Genomic DNA, 23,912 nt, shown 5'->3' with positions numbered 1-23,912 from the left:
AAGAAGCACCGTGATTTATTGGCAATATGTAATATTTGTAGTCTTTCTAGGTACCACATAGACTTTTCAGTATGTAGTAAGTATAATATGTAAGACTCGTATGTCAATAATAGAATGCGACTTCGATTGATGTGAAGATACGAGGTCCTAGATAACTAACCTAATATCGTAAATTCCGGCTGTGTTAGTGAGTAAAATAGAAAATAATCTAAGAACAATAAATAATTGGATTTCGTAATCTCGCATACCTAACGGTAAGTTAGCAGTTGTGGATACTAAAGATCATTCCGTAGTGTTGATGTTGACGCTTTTTAGTAATTAGAGGCATCATTTCATGAAATACTTCAAGTCATTGGCCTAAAGTTAATAGCACAGAGCTGTGCTGACTTCCATTTCATGTATACTTGTAGGACACCTGTCTGTCAAACAGATTTCTTAGCTCCTTTTCCATGTAAATACCTGCTCGTCTAAATCAATAACAAGTTGAAATCCTTTGGAATGAATATTTTTTAGGTAAATTATTGTGTATCAAGCTAGAAATATGTCAAGGAATGAACCGAGTAGGTTGTGTCTTACCATATTGTAACTGATATACTGACTTAGGGTCTGTTCCACAATGTCTGGGTAGTGGCTACCTGACGGATAAAATACATGCTGTCACTTTCTGTTATTATTTTTTAGACAGTGACAGCATGTATTTTATCCGACAGGTAGCGACTAACCAGACATTGTGGAACAGGGGCTTAGACTCGTATTATTATACGTCCGTGCTCGGTTGTGTGTGAATGAGGAGGCAATAGGATCCGAGTGTTCCCAAGATCTAACATCAGTTCACCATTTTTATAACAGGTATTGAACGAGTAAGAAGAGAGAGAACGAGATTTTGAAGAGTATACCTATTCAAAATCGAATCATTGAATCCATCGGTGTAAAATAGAGTGTTACCTAATGTTTAATTTAATGTAGGATAGTTTAACTATTATACAATATTATGTCCAGTACTACTATTATAGGTAGTATACCTGTGAACACTCTGTGCTCATTCTCTTGCTGGCAAACCTTGAGTTGGACTCGTGAAGTTTGGCCATGGCCATGACCAGAGCCCCTATCACAGGCTAACGTGGCAATACGCTAGCATTGTACGATGCTACAAAAACATATGAAAAAAGAATAGCGCCAACGTAGTCACTTTTGGAACTAATTTAACAAATTAGCCTTACATTTTGACAGTGACAGTTGACAGTTGAGGTCCGAAAATCCTGTAATCGCTGTACAGCTACCGTACCACCTCCTACACACCTGTAACGCATCTGTACGTCAGATTTGACAGATAAGAAATGCTGAGCCTCTAGTAGGTACGGGTTTTGCAATTTACAAAAACGAAAAAAATATACGTTTTTTTCCTGTCATCTCCATACATTATCTATCAAAAGTTTCATGATAATTCATTCGAGAAAACTAAAACTTATATGGTTTTCGATAAACCATCAAACCTGTTCTAGACGTAGGATTGTCGATTGCTAATGTTCGGTGGTGGCGTCGTGGGCTAAGAGAGGTACCGACAGCATACACAATGACAGTCATGTCCATGAGCTTGCGCGTGTTAGTAGTTTTATCTGGAAGTCAGGATAGTTTTGATAATTGTACCTACAAATGTTGCTGTATAAAAAAAACTGTTATCAAATCGATAATAACCATTTATCAAATTGAAATAGAAAACAATGTATGTATAAAACTATGAAGAATCTAACCAAGGAATAAAATTTATAAAATTTAGTTCGGAGCGGTTGTACGAGTAGAAGTTGGTTTGTGAAACCTCGTGAAACCAATTACTTGGTTCCTCTTGTTCTATGAATTACATGCTCCAGTACTGTAGTGGTCATGAGACTAATAAATAATATATATAAACTTCTTCTTAGTGGGTCGATGACAAACACGAGACATAGTGTGTCTAGGATTTGTCACCGTGGTGACAGCAGGAATAGCGTCGGTTCCTGACTGCCCTGTGAGTGCGAAGGACGCATACTTATTATGATGTTGTGTCGCTCGGGGAGGCTTCTTTTGTACACACATTTTAAGACATAAACCATAATACATATATCGCAAAAAAAATGTGTAGTCTGAAGGCACAACATTTAATTTTAGCTACGTTATACTATACATTTTGCGAGCAGAAAATGAGATCTATGCAAACGTTTAGAAAAAAATATATTTGTCACAGGCAGCAATATTGATACATTAATAAAGAGAGACTTAAGCATAATCTAATATAATACATCCTAACTAATATTATAAATGCGAAAGTAACTGTGTCTGTCTGACTGTCTGTCTGTCTGTCTGTTACTCTTTCACGCCAAAACTACTGAACGGATTTCAATGAAATTTGGTATACATATGGTCTAGACCCTGGGAAAGAACATAGGCTACTTTTTATCCCGGAATTCCCACGGGAAAACTTTTTAAGGCGAAGCGAAGCTCGCGGGAACAGCTAGTACATCATATAATATTTTTCAGAACCTAGATAGTGTTTGTGACCGTGGTCAAAGGATTGGCCAGTAAGATGGTCGTCTATTGCTGACTGCCCCCTCAGGCTTGTAAATCCTGATTGCCGAAACAAGAAACTTAGTTTGTCACAATTCGTTGTCAATTTAATTATTGATTAATGTGTTCAACTTCAATAAAGTTATGTGATGAATGTAATTATGTATATTTTCTAAAAATAAAGAGGTTGGTCAATCCTCAATAATGTCAGGAGTTTTATAAATTGTTTCACCTATGGACCATTTATAAAATTCTTTACACTTGTTAGCAATTTAACAACATGCCCGACATCGCTATGTAATAAATTCCTCTAAGTTAATCTGAGTGTATTCCAAAAATCCCTGTTTAATTAACCCTTGGTAACTCAATAAAATCTCTTGATCCGTTGAAAAATCAGCTTAGCTTAACTTCCGGTTCAAAGCTCTTCCGGTCAAACAGAAAAAATGCCAGAGTCTATAAACTCAATGACTTATTTGGCTCTTCAGGTCAATACTATGTAAAAGCGAGTCGTATGTCTGAATAACCCATAGAAATAGTATAGTGCCTGACAGGCTGACCATACTAGCCAAAGAAAGTACTTAACTATAGTTTTAAATTTTATTTTGTTTCTAAGTTGTAGTTAGTCGGCACTGCTGTAATATTGGTATTTTAATGCGAAATGCATTTTGATAAAATTTTCATCTATGGAACTTGAAAGGTTCATGAATAGGACTATTATAGGACCCATGATGATTCCAAGAATCTGTAAAAATTAGCCAAGATCAATAGACATGTATGTATTTGAAAAAAATGCATTTTATGGAAATTTTCTTTGAATGGTTCTTAACTATAGTTGTCTGTATTGTAATGAAGCACAATGTTCATTTGGGGACTTGGGGATAAATGTAGTTTATTTATGAAGAAAAAAAATAGTTAAGTCGAGTAGGCGTCGCACAGCAAGGGTTCCTTACCATTATGTTTTACATGCAGTGGCTGCGAATTTCCACCATAATGATAATAATAATTATTATGAACTTAATGTTTAGGACATGAGGCCGAAATACAATAAAATATTTTAACCTATTGCCTAATAAATAAAGTACTCCAACATTTTGTCAGCACACATTTCTTTGTTTTCTATAAAATAACCAGTTAACATTTATGAGATTGGTTACATGGCAGCTGCATTAAAAATTGTCTAGTTTTCTGACGTTTACCTCAATCTGTAGTTTAAAAAATCTCAATAATTGTACAGTTCTCCCATATTAATAATGCGCATGCAAATCTTCGCAAACTGTCGTATTCCCGGAAACACCCGAATCATTGAATCGTAAGAGCCCTTAAACAATGCACTTGGATTTTGCACCTTGATTGAAAGAAATAGGATTCAATATCATGTGTACATAATCGAAAACAATTCGGGCTGTCCGCGACTGTCAGCAATCAGTCAAAGGTCCTTCAGTTCTTGTCAGTCAGTTCTGTAGAATTATATGTATAGAGCTGTTATTACACATCGTTCTTGGTTTTGTTTTGAAATGTGAATTTAATTTCCACTTTAGTAAAATGATTGTTGATGACGCCTTATTATGAAACAAATTAAAGAATAAAATATATGTCACATTGGTAGACTTCACTTTGTAAATAAAGCAACACCCAAAAGACCAAGTTTGTAATATTAATGTGAAATGATCAGTGCTGTAAATACTTTTGAACTGAGATTTTAAAATTGTAATGTAAACCTGTGTTTGAAATCCATTTATCTTCTTATAATATAAAACTTGTGTTATTCAAACCTTCCTTCATCCATCTTTACATCAGCTTCAGTAAGACACTTGAAAAGTACTGTAACATTTTCGAAGTAAATTTTAATTTTATGACAATATTATGAATTATCGAATCATATTTCGTTACTGATAAATAAATATCTCTTTTAGCACCAAATACATAATTCTACTAAAATTGCATGAAGAAAATGCACTTAACCACTCTAAGTACATATAGTTTTCTAACGCTCGGGAAAAACGACCGTTGCCGAACAATGACGAAGATTTCTATGCGCATTATCAATTTTGGAGAACTGTAAGTTAATTTGTAAATGCTCTACAAAATGAAGATTTTCGCCATTTTGGGCAACTTAAATTTTATTGATTGTATCCTTTTTAAGTTTAGTTTACATAGGTGAATTGATGTTCACAGGCTTATTGGACTTTTCTATCCTATTCTATCCTCCTGACGCCCAGCCGTTATTTTATTTTTTAGGACTATCTGCCCACGGTACTCACACAAGGACTATTGCTTTTACCTAGCTTACGGCCCAGAAACTTAAACTTGAATAAATGTCGCAAAAAATATTATATAGTGTTCCTAGTAGTATGTACGGGTAATGCATTAAAAAAGGAACCAGTTTCAATTGGTTTTAATTCGAAAATAATTAGTCCTCATGTGAGGACCGTGGGCAGTTAAAAAAAGTTTAATTTATTGGTAGAGAATATATCTATTAGGTAATTTGTTAGAAATAACAAAACTAATCAAATAAGAAACACTTAGGAACACAATTAACACTTTAAATCAGTCTTATATAAGTTTAGAACTTATATTTATTCTAGATAAACTCTTACACTCATCAACTATCATAATTAATGGGATCAGTAGAATAACAAAATAAGATAGCTCTCGATAAAATGAAAGGATCAGCTAGCTGCTCCTGGATATCACTTTAAATCAGTCTTACATAAGTTTAGAACTTATATTTATTCTAGATAAACTCTTACACTCATCAACTATTATAATTAATGGGATCAATAGAATAACAAAATAAGATCGCTCTCGATAAAATGAAAGGCTCAGCTAGCTAAATCATCATCACAAAATTCAAATTCTATGGGTTCATGGTGAGTCATTTATGTCGTCGTCATCGTCCTCCGAGAGATCTAATGTCCGACATAGCTAAATCTGCTTCAATTTCTTGGATTTCGCATTATATTCTGTAAAAAAATACATAAATAAATCTATCTAAAATTATAGTATAGCGGTCCAGAGTCCTCAAGTGAGGACTAATATAAATGGATGATCATAGAATATTATTTAGAATCTTAATTGATAAAATATTAGTATTTGTCACTTGCTGATATACTTAACAATAAGGTTTTATTATAGTTATTGTATTAAATGATTAGATCACATAAGTAAAATGAGATTACAACTTACTTAGTCGACGGTGGCCCCGCCATGGTTCCGTTTTTTGTCGTTTTTTCAATGAACCATTGATTATCCTCACATGACACTTAAGACAGCTGTCAGTGATGGAATGTTAAATCCATAGATGCAATCCCAAAAAATAATGGCGGTAAATTCAAATGTGGTTCAAACTCAAAGTATTCGTCCTCGGAGAAGGACCGTGGGCATTTAGTCCAGAAAAAATATATTATAGCTTGGGCAGTAATAACTATACTCGTTAAGTACTCACAGAAGGACCGTGGGCATCAGGAGGCTATTCTATTCTCTGTGGGGGTGTCAGTACCTGCACCTGGCTCTCTCGAATGGAACCTTTGTGCATATTCCCAAGGTCTAAACTGCCTTCCTAAGCTTGGACCATTTCCCACCACGCTGGTCCACTGCGGGTTGGTGGGTTCACATATCTAGATGTGCTAAATCTAGATATGCAGGTTTCCTCGCGATGTTTTCCTTCACCGTAAGAGCGATGGTATACATTGTACTTAAATTCAGAAAAGAACTCATTGGTACATGTCAGCGCCGGGATTCGAACCCGCATCTCTGGCGTGAGAAGCGGGCGCTTACCCGACTGAGCTACCACCGCTCCTATTATTGGACTATATATTATAATATGTGTGCTAAATAATACATAGAAGAAGACAGTTCCACTTATAAAATGCAGACTACACCTTTGGCCTAAATTTTTTAATCATTTAATAGGAAATTTAAAAAAATATATTTACGTTTACATATAGTTGCTAATATTCTGATCCTCCGTTTAATGTACATGTAAATATTCCAGAAGGCGTCATTAAGTTATCTTTTTCCGTTTAGGAGTCATTTGGTGATTTTCTCAATGGAACTTTTTCATTGCCCATGAGTGTATTTACACTTTTCAGAGATAAAGGGTCTTGATAGACAAACGAATAAACTACAAAGTTATCCTATAAGGGTTTCTTTTTTACTTTTGACATACGGAACCATAAAAATAATTAGAAACCTCAATATAATTTTTGAGGTCTATGGATTTTGGAAATTATATATATATATTTTATTAAATTTTTGGGGGTCCATCCCCAAAAATTAAAAAAAATAGCCTATTTTTTATTTTTATGAAAATATTAAAGTAGTTCTCCAAATTACTAAGGTTTAACAGTACAGTTGTTATAATATATTTTAAAATAATTTTAATATATAATAAATTTTAAAATGTGAATGTATGATTTGTACGCACTGACAAACAGACATGACGAATCTCTAAGGGTTCCGTTTTTATACCATTTGACAACGGAACCCTAAAAAAATGATTTTTTACTTTACTTGGCTCATCTTGGCGTGAGTACAATGTACTCCCGCATAGGGTATCTCGCTCTGTACGGATGTCATCCGTACTTCAATCTGTATTTGAATATTTTTTTCGTACGACTGCGTAGCAGTATGACTACGGCGTTGGCGTAGCATATTCGTAGCACCGTCGGCTACTATCACAATGATTTTCAAAACGACCACACTTTTAAATTTAAATTTAAGAAAAGGTTAAGAACCGCTTAAACTGAGGAGTAAGTGCGCGAGCGACTATGCGTAGCGATATTCGATGACCGAATGATTCTTTTACTATGAAATTATCACACCTTGGTGAAATAAATGAATTACAGTACTTGAAATATAAAACGGAAAAAGATAAAGATGAAATATTTATTCGGTGTCAAGCACCACAACAAAAATAAACAAAACAAAGAAATACCATAAAAAAATAAAATAACTTTTAACTTACATCTGGATTACAACAGAACTAATGAATTACTTATAAAATTAATTATCAACAGCTGATGTTGTATGTTGTCCAGCACCGAAAAGGCCCGAGCCTACACCGTTACACGGGAGGTGGCATGTACCCACCTGACGCGGCCCTGATTTTCAGTCGCGTGTTTTAATGACTGTCTTTCAGCTGTATTGTTGTATACCTACCTACCCAAGGTACATATTAAATTATAGTGCATTGTTACCTAAGGGTTCAAGGCCGCTTGGCAGAACATGGAGGAGGCCTACATATACCCTGCAGTGAGTTGACATAGGCTGATGATGATGAGGCGGGGTTTGGCGCCTGAGCGTAGCAAGAGTGCTAATGGGCCAAGGGACTAAATAACACCTGAGGTAAAGACTGTTTTTCATTAAAAATACAGGAAAATTAGAAAAAAAAACATGAATCACAAAAATTGTTACTGATTTCTTTTTCTTTACAATGTAAATATCATCAGGTGCTGGAAAGCAATTTTCCCCGGGCATAAAAAGATCAATTTTAATGCCTCTTTTCAGGCAAAACACACCTACTTTTAGAGCGACGTGAGTGACGAAAACTATATTTTTCAACATGGTGCATTGGACATTACACCGCACCGATAGTATAAAAATACTCAAATTTCAGAAACAAAGTTTCGTGAGCGGTATTTGTATGGTTTTCGTATTATTTTTGTTTTTTCTCGAAAGGTGTGTTGAAAATAGTCGTGTGACACTAATGTAAAAGGTATTGTATACTCTAATAAAAATATATAATATTCTTACGTACATATTTACATTTGAAAAAAACATTGACTTGAGCGGTGGTAGCTCAGTCGGGTAAGCGCCCACTTCTCACGCAAGAGATGCAGGTTCGAATCCCGGCGCTGACATGTACCAATGAGTTCTTTGAATTTAAGTACAATGTATACCATCGCTCTTACGGTTAAGGAAAACATCGTGAGGAAACCTGCATATCTAGATTTAGCACATCTATATATGTGAATCCACCAATCCGCAGTGGACCAGCGTGGTGGGAAATGGTCCAAGCTTAGGAAGGCAGTTTAGACCTTGGGGATATGCACAAAGGTTCCATTCGAGAGAGCCAGGTGCAGGTACTGTCACCCCCAACAGAGAATAGAATAGAATAGAAACATTGACTTGGAACTGGGAGGATGTTAATATCTTGAAATAATTATCAGTAAACAAACTCTTCGTCGACCAAATACTAGCGTATTCGACTGTAATGACTAATTTATACCGACCTATAATACGTTTCAGAATCAAAACAAATGAAAATCTCTACCTCTTTATGGATTGTAATGAAAACCAATGAACACTATAGGACAAGAGCTAACGTCTTCTCATTAGTATGTACATGTATTTCTGTAAATTTCATGAATGGTGCGAATAAAGAGTTTTCAAAGGAGCCATCGTTACTTTATCGGATTTTATGACAAGGATCGTCATCTATGGCATCTACATAGTTGTATTCTTGATTAAATGTGAGGGATCTGAATTAGTCCTGTGATGTCAATACTTTTTACTTTCTATAATACGTTTAGCCATCCAAGATACTGCGATTGTTATGTTTGCTACTTACAGCTGTTGGTTTTTACTATGTCTAATATTTTTATTATAATATATTACTAATTACGTCTTGGTGCACAAAATTATGGGATATATGGATTCGGTTTCATTTCGGTTCAAAGAACCACTTTTATTTTATTTAAACCTGGAGATGAAAATGGTGAACTGATATTACGTCTAACGATAGATAGGTAATTGATTTGCATGCTTAATTAGTGGTTACGTAGAGCGACCATATCCCCCTTGGGACATCACGTCTCTACTGACATAATTCAAAAGTTCAGCCTATATGCGACCTGATAATAAACGAGAGTGACTCAACTCAATTTAAATTAATAAGAGTTAGTGTGCCGAGTCATTGTGTAAAGTGAACTATTAAAACACTCGGTGTGCTACAGTAAGCATCCAGCAGCCGAGGACCAAAATCGAATGTTGTCTGCCGATGCGCGCGCAGCCCGCCGCCGCCGCCTCGCCGCCCATTCATCATCATCTTAATACTAATATTCTAAAATTGATATTATGCTCATCTCGAGTTAGGAACATCATCGATGATCGGTAGATGCGGATGATCGGTGTGATGTATGGTGAGGCATGCGTGAGTGTGCGGTGTGTGCGGAGGCTGGATGCAGCGAGCGGAGATGTGATCTCGGCGGAGAGGCGGGCAGGTTTGGGCGTCGCTGCGTCTCGGCGCGCGGCGGCGGTGGCGGCGGCGGCGGCGCGGGCCCCGGGTGCGCATGGGGCGCCGCCACGCACGCTTGCCGAGCGACCCAGTCTGCTCTGACATTTAACCGAGCCGCCGGTGTCGCTCCGCAAGATCGCGCGTTTCTTCACATTGCACATTGTATTCTGCGCACTCTGTGAATCGGTTGTAATAGTTACAATTAGTGATAGAGATTAGGTCGATCCTCGTCGCGCAGGTAGCAGCGGCTCGCTACGTCCGCGGCGTCGATAGGGAGGCTGCGGGGCTCGCTCGGCGCAGATGGCGGAGTAGCGGGGGCAGCTCGCCCGCCAGCTGGCTCGTGTTTACACGCTCGCCGCTCGCCGCCGCTCGGCCGCTCGGCGCTCGCCGCGCTCGCTCGCTGCATAAGCGCTCGCGTGCATCGAGCCCGCACCGCTCCACAACCTAACGTTCATTAATTATTCAACTTCGTGAATTTTTAACTTTACGAACGACCAACGATATTAGATAGAGGTATATAAATGCTTGCTAAACCCGACTCTCACCAGAAAACTGTCGTAGTGCAATAGTGTCATAAATCGATCAGAGCATACGCATCGAAGCCTGACTTGTCATAATTCATTCGAGTGATTTCACAACTTCATAAATATGGGTGCTAAAGAGAGCGTGGAGGCTGCTAAATTTTCTGCGCAAAATTGGAACAATGTCGAGGTTCGTACGTCCTTTCACAGTTAATATGCACCTGGAGTGTTTGCCCCTTCCCACTGCGTGAATGTCTGTTTTACGGGTGTTTTGTGCCCTTACTTGATTACTAATATACACATCAAGTCTAAACGTTTCAGCACTATTGATAAACCGATCTGCATGTTCACATTTAAATAATCAACTGACTAAAGTAACAACGTATTTTACTCTAAAACTGTGTGGTGTGTGATGTTAATGTTGGTTGAAGTTATGAATATTGTGGTGTGCTATTTTGTTTGAGCTGTTTTATAATCGTAGAATATATCTCAGAATACTTAAAAGAACATTTTCTGTATAAGTATCTTATAGGCAGGTAGTGTATGTAGCAGTTCAGAAGGCAGGCCATGGGATGAATGTAGGGAGGGTAAATATAATGTATTTATAGGTACATTAATATACCGTAGAGGGTAACGTTCGTCGACCAGGCTCGCTCACACTGCGCTAATGCTATTACTACTGTGTACTAGATCTCTGCATCCACAGCTACGCTATCGCGTTACAGAGACTATTACCTCACAGTTAGTATAGCTATATAAGTAATTGCTTTATATGTATCAGCTGCACTAATGAATAGGTATTAAACTTGTCATTTATACAGTACATCTTAAAGATTCTCTGTGAAACTGTTATTTTATGATTACAATATTAATGCTTTACTTTATCACTCTCAACTTTCGAATATTATAAAATCAGTAACAATTAATAGCATACAATTAATAATAATCCTGCACTATTGATTGCTTGCCGAAGAGTATTTTAACTAGCGATATCCATTTTCAAAACGATACTAACCCTTCCCTGGCTAGTGAAACTGTGGGACAGGTACATTTTCTAACCCGCAAGTGCCGCTGACCTATATATGGGCGCTAACGGTTAATCTACCCAGAATGGAGGCGGCAGCCGAAGCCCGAAATAGTCTTTAAATTTTAATTATCATTTGATAGTCAGAGTCTGCCTGCACACTACCTACCACCTAACCATGTCGTGTTCTCTGCCGAGAACTTACTAAATGTTAGGTTTCAGGTCAAGGTCAACTTAAGAAGCTAGGTTTCAGATTTAGGTAGGATTTCTTCTAATTTGATTGTACTTTGTTTTGTCTGAAATTGATTAGGTTACTGGATAGTAGTTGCTAGCTCATGTCAAGAGGTCATTGAACTATTTTGACAGATACCTCGTGTTATATTTCAAGAAGGGTGTAAAGTGTAACTTAAACTGCATAAGTCGTTGAAAGGTTTCTGAAACGTTTTGATAAATTTAATTGTAAAGGTTTTTTTAATCAGATTGGAAGTACCTGAACATTTTGGTATCATGGAATGTACATTTTGGATGTGTGGTATACACGCCTATTGTCTTTAACGTGCTTATTTGTTATAACTAACTAGGTAAATGAAAATGTTGAATAGAGACTCAAAAAAAACGGTGGTGTCAACCAATATAGACACGAATTACTTCCTGTCAATAGTCGAAATCAAATACAAGCATAATTTTGCTCATATTTTTAGTGAAAGTGCATACATGTATATGCTTAATAGATGTTTAGCTCTATCAAATATCTTATACGTCTTTCAAATGCTGGGTTAAACACCCGTTTAACCAGGTTTTAAACTTTTTGGTAGTAGTAAGTTTTTATTAGTTAAGATCACTTGACATTCTATATGTAGCTCTGTACATACATTTATCTATGGCTAGTTTTGTTTGCATGCTCCCATTTTGCTTCACCATAAAACATGCTTAAAATAAACGCATAAACTATAAAATGTATACCACTATAACATTTCCGTATCTCTATCGACACAGTTTGTAAATTTACGACTAAAAAGCATTATGATTTAAATTTAAAGAAACGGTGCTAGGGATTCTGAAGACACAGAAATGAATTTTGGCAATATCAAAACATGGATTAAGAAAATTGAGATACCCAGCTTATCATAAAATCGAATCTCAATCAAAGATATTTTAAAATTGAAGCCTTCAGTGTCTCTACCACTGTCGACATAAATAATGTTTAAATTATTAACGTATACACTATAAGTACTATCTTACAATATTTTCAATTTCCTTCAACAATAATTAAGAGTCTAGGTTTTACTTATTATTACTTATTTTGAATGAAGTTCTTGTAATATCATAATGCAGAAAATTAAATAAGAAGCTATTGACACATAAATGTAATAAAACATCTAAATCAAATAAACCGATGCGCATGGAAGTAATAGTAACATACCTACATTTGACAGCAGTTTAAATGGTCTCTATATAAAGTACATTATTATACAACTGAAATGGGCTTTTAGTTTCTCAGCTATTGCAACAACCAGGCTTGTTGCTCCATTTTTGGACAGTTATTATATAAAGGTTCTACTCAAGAGAGCCATTTACAGGAACGTCACTCCCTCTCAAATTAGGAAAGAATAGGTTTTGATTATAATACACTCGATAACTAGCAATGAAAACCTTCTTCTTACTTAATGTCCTAGTCGAATTTCGACCACGGCGGCTAATCTCATTTGAGATCAGCCATCGGCACGGGACTAGATTATAGTGCCCAAGTGTGTGCGCAGTATACAGGAGCACTCTCTGTTCCATCATTCTCATAACTAATCAATGGGACAGATTGACCGACACGACTGGAGGGAGTTAGGCGCAAGACAGACTACTTTAGATGCCCATCCAATAGCATGGATTATTTCACTGTTTCTGACATCAGGTGATCAGCCTTCGTAGTCCTAACCAAACTTAGAATCACAATTTAAAATAAAAAAATATGGGCCCACCTGGCGATCGAACCGACTTCTGGGTTGTGAAGCAGAGCTTCTACCACTAGACCAAAGAGGCGGTTACAAATAGTCGACACCAAACGACCCTGTTTTTTAAAGCATTTAATTTAGAATTTGATCAAAATATTTACGTTTTTAGATAGTCATATTTTCGTACGCTATGTCTAATTAGTATATCTATCTCTTTTGCTGATTTTACATAGACGTAATAATATAATAGGTAAACAAAGAATATTATATACACTAATCAAAAATACCCCTCCGAGACATACCCGACCCAAAGGTACCCATGACACTGGCAGCGTTACCACGCTGCACAGCCACGGATAGCCTCTGCATCAGGTGTGCCCCGGAAGAAGATCCCAGACCGGTACGCTGTTAAAATAATGTACTTCAATACTGCAACCGGCGGCGGCGGCTAATCTCCTCCGTTTAGGATTAATTTGGTGCTATTGTCACTGAAACTTTTCCATTTCTCGTGAGTGTAGTAGGCTATTCGCTATCTGCTAGTTTAAGCTCAGTAGCTATGGCTTACTTACTCCGAGATCAGTCTCGTAATAAATAATATAATAGCAGAAATCAAAATTCATTAAAAATATGGTAGCAAGGCGGTGACACTTATGTACCGATATGAAAGTGTCAATGAGGTGAATTTACTTACGTCACAGAGATAGATCACAACTTACCTCTGCAGCTCTGTAGGTAAGGAAAATAAAATCTTACCCAGATTTAGGCTGCTAAATTAAAGTATGTAAACTGCGCAATATAGTCTGAGAATAGCTTTGGCTGCTGTCAAAAGTGGACGTTATCTTTCCATACTATTACTTCCTCCGTTATCCATACTCATTCTTTCCGAGTCTATCCTCAGTATCTCCGATACCCTTGTTGCACCTACCGAGTAGCGTGGTGAGACCGTATACTCGACCGAACCCGTTCATTGGCACAGTATCCTCGGCCGATCCCTAATGAACCAAGTGCTCGGTCGAGGACACTGTCTTGCCACTCTTTTCGATAGGTGTAATTCTGAATAGCTGCGGGCTAGCGGAGCGGTTTGCGAGGTAAACTTCGACCAATGAAATTGCCTAAAAACTCCGCTTATGCAATTTCATTGGACGATGATTACCGCACACCACCACCACTATCACGCTCCACTCTGGTGGACAGAAGGGGTAAGATGTCTATGGTCAGTTTGCAAGTGTGCGTGTGCTTCCAGCATGGAGTGAAGCACCACTACCGGCACGGCACCCAGCGCTCGCAGAGCCTCAACCGCGGCCACTCGCTGTCCAGGTCCGATGGCACCTGGTGACATCACGGGACTGCGGGTATGACATTCAAAGTATTTTTTTATATTATCATATATTTTAATAAGCCATATACCCTAGGATTAAGTCGGATTAAAAATTACAATAACAACAACAAAAAATAGTCTAGCACATGTTAAGGAGTAGATTAAATTTAAATTTAGTATCTCAATTTTTTTCCTCTTTTGTTGGCAATGGTTTTATGGCCAGTGAATTTATCTATCGATAATTTTCAGTGGCTTTTATACACAGGTTTGACACACAAGTTGTACAAAAAGCTATCAATTATCAGATCATTTGTATAAAAGTACCTTAATTAGAGATATCGTTACATGGAGTTATTGAAACTGACCAAAAATCTATTGACTCAATATTACCATCATTTCCTACCATCTAAACAGATCAACTGTTAATATCCGCAGCCTCCGCGGCACGGGTCCGTTATCGACGCCGATAAACTCATTTGATGCGCAATCTATCAATCAAAGCGCCGTATTTATGTCAAATTATATATAGTGGCATTTACCTCGTATGTCTATAACGGACCCTTGCAGCGGAGGCAGCTGAAGCTAATCCATTCTCTCATTGAACCGATCCTCATAACGACCTTCAGTTGTTTCTCCTTCACCTGGTCTATTGCTCACATTCCCTCATTGACGGTTTGGTTCTCATAATAACCTTCAGTTGTTTCTACTTCACCTGGTCTATTGCTCACCAACTGGCTCCCGGTTCCAGGCGGCATAGCGACGTGCACGGAGTGCGGAGCGCGCGGCGTGATGGGCAACAAGCTGTCCTCGTGTTCCTGCGCGCCGCTCATCCGCAAGGCGTACCGCTATGAAGACAGCCCGTGGCAGAACTCCCGCCGCAGAGACGGTCATCTACTCAGGTATCTATCTGTCTCACTCCGTCACACACATGTAGCTCACTCCATCACACTCTCATCCGCAAGGCGTACCGCTATGAAGACAGCCCGTGGCAGAACTCCCGCCGCAGAGACGGTCATCTACTCAGGTATCTATCTGTCTCACTCCGTCACACACATGTAGCTCACTCCATCACACTCTCATCCGCAAGGCGTACCGCTATGAAGACAGCTCGTGGCAGAACTCCCGCCGCAGAGACGGTCATCTACTCAGGTATCTATCTGTCTCGCTCCGTCACACACATGCAGCTCACTCTATCACACTCTCATCCGCAAGGCGTACCGCTATGAAGACAGCCCGTGGCAGAACTCCCGCCGCAGAGACGGTCATCTACTCAGGTATCTATTTATTTATTTATACTTTTTAACCGACTTCAAAAAAAGGAGGAGGTTCTCAATTCGTCGACATATTTTTTTTATTGCACAATCTACAAAGAGTACATGTTTAATCAGGTGGAGTTAATGCTACGAGCATTCTCTACCTTCGCCTTATCAGTCAGCCTCACTTCATCACCAAGGTGTATCTCACTCCATCACACAGTTGCATCGTACTCTCATGCTCAAAGTCTAGAGACGCTATGGAGGCTACAAGCTTTCTCTCCTACTTCATAGATGGTCAGGTCAGCTATCTACATTTCACGTTACATAACAATAATTTCATAAACTACTTATCTTTTTATAATTGACACGTTATAATCACAGCAAACAGTAGTTATGTATCAAGCTTTCGATGAAATTTTTAACATAATCACAAACAAAGTTATCCCCCGAAATAGGTAGATCTTGACTCATCCTTGCATATTATTCATGAATTATAACGATAGAGTATCCAAATTTAGAGACCATTATTGAAATATAAACATTATAAAAATATTTATGGCCAAACTGCTGGGCTGTCTAGACGCTAGACGCATTAGTGAATCACCGATGTAATAAAATGCATGGCGAATACCTTAAAAACATATATTAGTCATTGTAGCTAAACAAGATATACATAAATAAATAATGTATAAAGAAGTGAAAACAAAATAATTGCAGAATTATGTAACTTTAATGATAAATATGGTGAACTTTGTATGTGGGTGTGTATTCATCAAAATCAAACACACCGTCTTTTGGTTGGATGCATAGACAATTCTTGCCAGAGAACTAGAATTGCCAATTTAGGCTCGTCACATAACATGAGTGCGTCGAGTATGCATAGCTGGCTAAACACCTGAACCGAACTAAACATTACGAAATAAGCACCTAGCTATAAACATCTTTATTAATAGTATAGATAGGTATAAGTAGGGTCGTCTTCAAAAGCGGTTATCTGCTGAAAACTGAACACATCCTGCAGAGCTGCATATTAGCGTATCTCCTGACTGGCAAAGAGCCACGCAGCCAGCGGAGGTTGCCACAGAACATATTGCTAATGCCACAGATAGGACGTACGGTACATGTACAAATCATATGAAGTTGATACGCTATTCTAGCCATGAATTTCGTTACTACTACAGAAACTTATTGCCCAATTGTCCGAATAGACTATGAAGAATTATTGTTAGGTGTCGAAAATACATAGTATATACGTACATACTTACATCACATTTATGTAAGATGATGATGAAAGACGTACCTTGGTCGTGCGACGAAGCTTCTTCAAAAGCGAAACGGTTCTCGTATCACTTCTTACGTTCGGAAACTTGTAAGTAAACGCGCGGAAAAGTTATAATGATGCAGTGAAACTGTGTGTGTTGGTGAACGTTTGTTTATTTGATGAGACTGCAAGTCTTGTAAAGTTTAGCTAGGCAACCTGGGCGTATATTTGTAGGTGTAGAAACACAATTGAAAAAATATTTTACATAGGTAAAAACCTTTGTACGTGTATTTTGTAAATCAAAATGATTTACGTTGCCTTGATTGGATTTTGCAATCAATTGTGTTGATAATTTAAGAGTTTTGTTCAAAAATATTGTATTATAATTGATTTGAAATGTTTAATTGTGTATCCTTTTAGGCTCAGTTACCTATAGCCACACACACACACACACACTCTCACGCCTTGTTTGTACTAATGTACTCCCTTGCGGGGTAGGCAGAGGTGCATTGCTGCACCCACTTTTCGCCAGAGTGTTCTGTTAGTCCCAATGTAATAGGGGGTGGGCCTATTGCCATTTTACGGGCACATCCAAGACCCGAAAACAAATATCTGTGTTTAAACAAATATCTGCCCCAGCCGGGAATCGAACCCGGGACCTTCGGCTCAGTAGTCAGGGTCACTAACCACTACGCCATTCGATCGTCCTACCTATAGCCAATAACTTAAAAGTCAAGCAATAGGGATGGCCAATCGATTAAGAAAGATGATAAGGGTATATTAGTTAGTACATGCATGCCTTTGGTGAGGGGATGTTCGGCAGAGACTGGTATGATTTTGATGGCCTTCTTTCATAGGTACTTACTTACTTACTTATTCCCAATCTCCGCTGGGGAGCAAAGGGCCGAAGTGAAGCGCCGCCATTCTTTACGATCTTGGGCCAGCTCAGAGACATCCGCCCAAGACATCCCCGCCTGGCCCATTTCCTTTTTCACAGAGCGCTGCCATGTCCTCGCGGTCTGCCGAGTCTTCGTTTACCGCCCTCGGGGTGCCATGTCATCGCTTCCTTTGGGACGTCTTCAGTACGCCTTAGAACGTGTCCTATCCATCTCCATTTGCGTTCTTTTACTGTTTCTGCTACAGGTTTTTGATGTGTTCTGCGCCAAAGTTCCTCGTTGGAGACAAAGTCAAACCAACGGATCCCTAGGATATTGCGTAAGCATCTGTTTACGAAAACCTGTAGCTTGTTCGTGGTTTGAACCAATTTCTTCCAAGTTTCGCAACCGTAGAGTAGAACGGTCTTTACGCACGCGCTGAACAGGCGGATCTTGGTTTGGAGACGGAATGCGGAAGACCTCCACACTGGGCTTAACATGGCAAAAGCTCCACGGGCTTTGTTGATGCGGTTGCCGATATCCTCGTCAGTTCCACCATTTGGTGTGATTTTGCTTCCCAGGTAGGTGAAGGTGTCAACATCTTCAATTGATTGGCCGTTGATTTTAAATGGAGTACGGTCCGCAGTCATTACTCGCATTGACTTTGTCTTTTCTCTATTGACATGCATGCCCACTCGGTTACCCAAATGGACGAGGTCATTGAGTTTCCTTTGCATATCAGCGCTATTTTCGGAGAAAAGACAAAGATCGTCCCCAAAAGCGAGATACTCCAGAGATGTTCCATCGGACCAATCCAAACCTCCTTTGCCATTCTGCTCCATCATATCCAAAATTACTTCGGTAATCATGATGAAGAGTAGTGGGGATAACATGCAGCCCTGCTTGACGCCAATATTGGGGCTTATTGGTTCGCTCAGCTTCCCTTCGTGGATTACTTGGCAAGTGTAGCCATTGTAGGCTTCCTTAATAAGGTTTCGCATTTTATTCGGGACGTGAAAATATTTCAGCGTATCCCATATCGCTGACTGGTGTACCCTATCAAAGGCCTTCTCAAAATCCACAAATGTCAGGAAAAGGGCCTTTTGCCACTCTGTTGATGCTTCCAGAATTATGCGGAGTGTGTTGGTTTGGTCCGTGCAATTTCTTCCCCTGCGGAATCCTGCCTGTTCACTCCTAAGATGTTCATCTACCCGGTTTTGGATTCTGTAGAGGATGATGGCATTCAGTATCTTGGACACTATAGGCAGTAATGTGATCCCTCGCCAGTTTCTGCAGTCACTTAGGTCACCCTTCTTTGGGAGTTTAACGATTGCCCCCTTCTTCCACTCCTCGGGTATCTTCTCTGTCTCCCAAATCTTTTCGAGGACTGGTTTCAGGATGCCTACTGTTGCAAGCGGATCGGTTTTGAGCATTTCCGCTGAAATATTATCGAGTCCTGGTGCCTTGTGACTCTTGAGCTTCTTGACCGCAGCTAATATTTCAGCTATGGAAGGTGGACTAGCGTCGAAGTCTATATTTTGAGTGTGCCTCGCGCAGTTCAGCTCGGCTTCCACCCCATCGTGTTGGTCGACTCTGAGTAACTGAAACTATACTGACACTGAAAGTATTCCTTCCATCTTCGCAATACTTCGCCAGGCTCACACAGTAGCTTTCCTGTCTTATCTTTAACAGGGCGAGAGGGTTTTCTTGGTTTCCGCGTGATTTCCTTTATGACTTGGTAGAGTGTACGGGTATCTCCCTTGTACGCTGCATCTTCGGCTTTTCTAGCCAAGTCATCTCCCCACTTTCTTTTATCACGTCGTACTCCCCGTTTCACTTTTCTCTCCATGTCCCTGTACTGCGCCGCAGACGTGTTCCCGTGCAGCAGAGATTTGGCTTCTTTTCGCGCATCTATCAGTTGCCATGTTTCAGCTGTGATCCAAGGTTTGGTAGTTTTCCTTGTGGTGCCAAGAATACTGTGTCCGGCTTCGAGATATCCCTCCTTGACCTTGCCCCACATAACATCTAGAGAATCCTCCTCATCGAAGTTGAGGTTCCTTAGATTTTCTCGCACCGCTTCGCCGAATCGTTCCCGGGTCTCATCATCCTGAAGTTTCGCTACATCATATCTTCTGGGTTGAGTTTCAACTCTTCTATGAACAGCGGCAAGCTTCAGTCTGATTTTGCCCACTACTAGATGGTGGTCACTGCCAACGTCAGCCCCTCTTTTGTTCCGTACATCTAGTAGTGAGCTCCTCCAGGTCTTGCTGATCGTGATGTGGTCGATCTGGTTCTGTGTGCGTCCGTCTGGTGATACCCAAGTTACCTTGTGGCACTCCTTGTGAGGAAACAAGGTTCCACCGATGACTAGGCCATGCATCCCGCAAGTTTCAATGAAACGCTCGCCATTGTCATTCATAGTTCCAACACCGTGTTTCCCCATGATCATTTCTACGCTGCTATTCTGGCTCCCTACTTTGGCATTTAAGTCTCCCATCAGTACTACAATGTCTTTCCTCTTTATTTCGCGAAGGGTCTCGTCGAGTTGCAGGTAGAAGTGGTCTTTCTTTTCGCACTCAGTATCTTCTGTTGGGGCGTAGCATTGTATAATGGAGACATTCCTAGCTCTTGATTTGAAACGCGCGGTAAGTATACGCTCGTTGATTGGTTTCCAGTTGAGAAGGCACTGCTTTGCAGACTTGTTTAGGAGAAGGGCTACTCCATATTCGTGCTTATCCTCTTCATTTGGTTTTCCAGAGTATAGCAGTGTATAGCCATCACCCACTGTTTCTTCACCAAAACCATTCCAACGAGCTTCGCTGATGCCGAGAATGTCAAGACTGTACCGTCTGGCCTCCCGAAGAACTTCTTCAAGTTTTCCATCTCTGTGCATTGTCCTAACATTCCAGCATCCAATTCGGGTGTCCGTTTTCATGCCAAAGGTCGTCGATTTTTTAGCGGTCCGGTTTTTTTCTTCGTCTTCGGTTTCTGTGATAATGGTGTTTCAGGTAGATGAGTTATCAGCCCGTCGTACCCTAGTCTATTGGTGGGGCTGCCACCTCAAAGCCTTAAGACCGGCTCGGTTTAGTACGGGTAACCTTCCCTGTGAGTAGATCCTGTTTTAAGGCGCAGGATACTCGCCCTTTGCCCTTCTATCCTCGGCAACTACAGCACTAGGTGGCGGTCACACCGAAGTGCGGCTGTAGCAGTATCCAGGGTGCACGGCGCGGACGTGGATAGAGCGGACTGGCTGGGTTCTGCTAGTTGTCTGTCCCGCCACTGACACAGCAGAAGGGAATTCTGGTATTTTTTAGACAGTTCTGACCTCACAATCAGAGACTATCGCCAGTCCATAACCCAGCTTCGCCATGCTGCGTGATCGTAATAAACACAGCATGTGGAAGAGTATATTGCAAAGAAACAAAAAACTCAACCAACCCCACTTACTATAGGTACTTGGTATTATTGAGCTTGCCCATAATATATAACAGTCCCTTTGTAGGATTATACTCTACCAACCAACATTCTGTAAAGTGTGTTTCTTTTGTGTACAATACTGTGTGTGGTAAATAAACACACACTGACAATCCTTCGTTAATCCCTAAATAGGGAAAATCAGGAGAATTGCGACACTTTGTTAGTAGGTACATAATATTCGTCCCTATCCCGAGGTACTGATGAATCGCTAACCGACCGGGACAGTTTAGCGTGTCCACACGGCTAGAGTTTTAGCGGATCATCATGCACAGCTATGCTAAGACGGCCGACTGGTGTAGTGGTTAGTGACCCTGACTGCTAAGCTGAAGGTCCCGGGTTCTATTCCCGGCTGGGGCAGATATTTGTTAAAGACAGATATTAGTACTCGGGTCTTGGATGTTGTTATTTATATTTGATATATTATGTATCTATCTATGTATTTGTGTAGATATATCACCTGCCCGATACCCATAACACAGGCTCTGCCTAGCGTGAGATATTTCCATATTTATTGTTTTTTTAAGAAAGCTGTACCAACATAAATAACCTCCCAGTCGCAATTCCAGGTTGTGGGCGGAGGTGTTCCACGTGTCAGCCTCGGGCGCCGGCACGGTCAAATGGCAGCAGGTGTCAGAGGACCTGGTGCCGGTGAACATCACGTGCATCCAGGACTCCCCGGAGTGCGTGTTCCATATTACTGCCTACAACTCGCAGGTGGACAAGATACTGGACGTGCGGCTACTGCAGCCCGGTGAGTTTGCTTTTCATTTTAAATGTCTATAAAGATTCACTAACGAGCAATGAAAAAGTGTCACCCACGAAATGCTAACACCGAATTTGCCATTTGCCACTTTTTCATTTTTATACAATACCTATTTAGGTACGTTTTTAGTTGGTAATATTCTGATTCGCTGTTAATTGTAGTTCAGTATTGTAGACGGCGTCAGCTAGCCTATTTTCGTTTAGCAGTTATTTGGTGCTATATGTTACTGGAACTTTTTCATTGCTCACTAGTGTACACCAACGTGTCGTTGTGGAACTGATTTTGCTAGAACAACTTATCCTTGATTACTTAGCTTTAATAATTTATACAGGGTGTTGCAAAAAGGGTATACTAAGCCGAAACCTACATGTGCAGCATGTTTTATCTAAGCCCGAAACTGAAATCAGAATTTGGAAATTCGCGAAAAATGCATGCTGCACATGCAGGTTTCGGCTTAGTATACAAATTTTGCAACAGCCTGTAGATATTTGCTTGAAGTAATCGAGCTAACATTTATCTAGCATATTCTCATTTGAGACCGCTTATGTTCGCGGAGGCGGGGGTGCCCGACTTTTTCGCCGTCCTCAGGTCACGTATCGCTTCTTTCTGGTCGGGGCTGAGCAGCTCCGGAAATGCAATCTTGAATGCTGTATCGCAAGATATCACCAATCCTTTTTACAAGCATTGGATATCTGTTCATCAGGACGCGAATCGCAAATGACTGTCTTTTGCAAATAACTAGTGTAACCCTATACATTATACTAGTTATTATTGTAAGACCTAAGACTGTAGATGTAGATTTTAAATTTTAATTTTAATTATTATTAATTATTTTTAAGACAATATGGGTACCTATGCATTACCTGAAATAAATGACTATTTATTTATTTTTATTTATATTCATTTATAGCACTGCAGTGCACTAATGACATCACTTATTACATCATTTTCACATTCAAAAATATTCATTACGCGACAGGTGACTTATAATTTATCTTATAAATGCGAAATCAATTAAATTTTAATATTAACATTTGACTAAATTTAACTGAGAGTTGAGACCAAGGAACATAAATAAGTACTTCTCTAACGAGAAGAAGAAGCCGAACTATCAAGATATGAAATGCGACTTGGCGGTGAGGTGTACCCTGCCCACCCTATCCAGATTTGCCTCCATGTTTGCAGTGTCAAAAATACAATTGCCTGCAAAACTAAATATTACATAAAGAAGCGTTTTCTAAACAAAAATTCATAAGACGTTTTCATTTAATATTTTTTCAATTTCCACTCCACTCCATCTTTTTGGGTGTGTTTTTTTTTAAAAAAAGATCTATAGATAACATATATTATGTTTTGAGTACAGTGCCACAAACTTATTTGTTCCGGTGACAGCTCACGTAAATGTTTAATATTTCTTCATTCTATAAGATTTTTAGTTTTCCAGTTGTGGTAATTCGCTCTTGTGGTTTCAATAAACTCATTTAGTCTATACCAATATATAATTCATTAGTAAATAATGAGATATGGATCAATTTAGTTCGCTCTCACCGGAACAGATAAGTTTGTGGCACTATAAAGGATATCGCGGTCATATGGCGCTGTTTTGCTCAACTTGCCGGGAGCTTTGCCGTGCCCCCAGATAGGTTTAGAAAGCCAAAAGGGGTCACAGACTCTCAGGGGGCATTCCTGAATT

The 23,912-nt window shown here is 39.5% G+C and overlaps 1 protein-coding gene across 1 annotated transcript in view; it reads left to right on the top strand.

The window, feature by feature from the left end:
- Positions 1–9,374: 9,374 nt before the first annotated feature.
- The window catches only part of LOC105384178, a 122,273-nt gene continuing 107,735 nt past the window's right edge, over positions 9,375–23,912 (top strand). Inside the window, exons 1-4 of the mRNA XM_048629213.1 lie at positions 9,375–10,489; positions 14,513–14,621; positions 15,336–15,486; positions 22,023–22,207. Of these exons, the coding sequence (XP_048485170.1) occupies positions 15,377–15,486; positions 22,023–22,207 (295 nt within the window). The 5' untranslated portion in view covers positions 9,375–10,489; positions 14,513–14,621; positions 15,336–15,376. The remainder of the gene's footprint in view (positions 10,490–14,512; positions 14,622–15,335; positions 15,487–22,022; positions 22,208–23,912) is intronic.

Source organism: Plutella xylostella, chromosome 22, assembly GCF_932276165.1.
Source record: "Plutella xylostella chromosome 22, ilPluXylo3.1, whole genome shotgun sequence".
Taxonomy (NCBI): domain Eukaryota; kingdom Metazoa; phylum Arthropoda; class Insecta; order Lepidoptera; family Plutellidae; genus Plutella; species Plutella xylostella.
The sequence above is the reverse complement of the archived record's forward strand: the minus strand, read 5'-3'. Positions and strand labels throughout refer to the sequence as shown.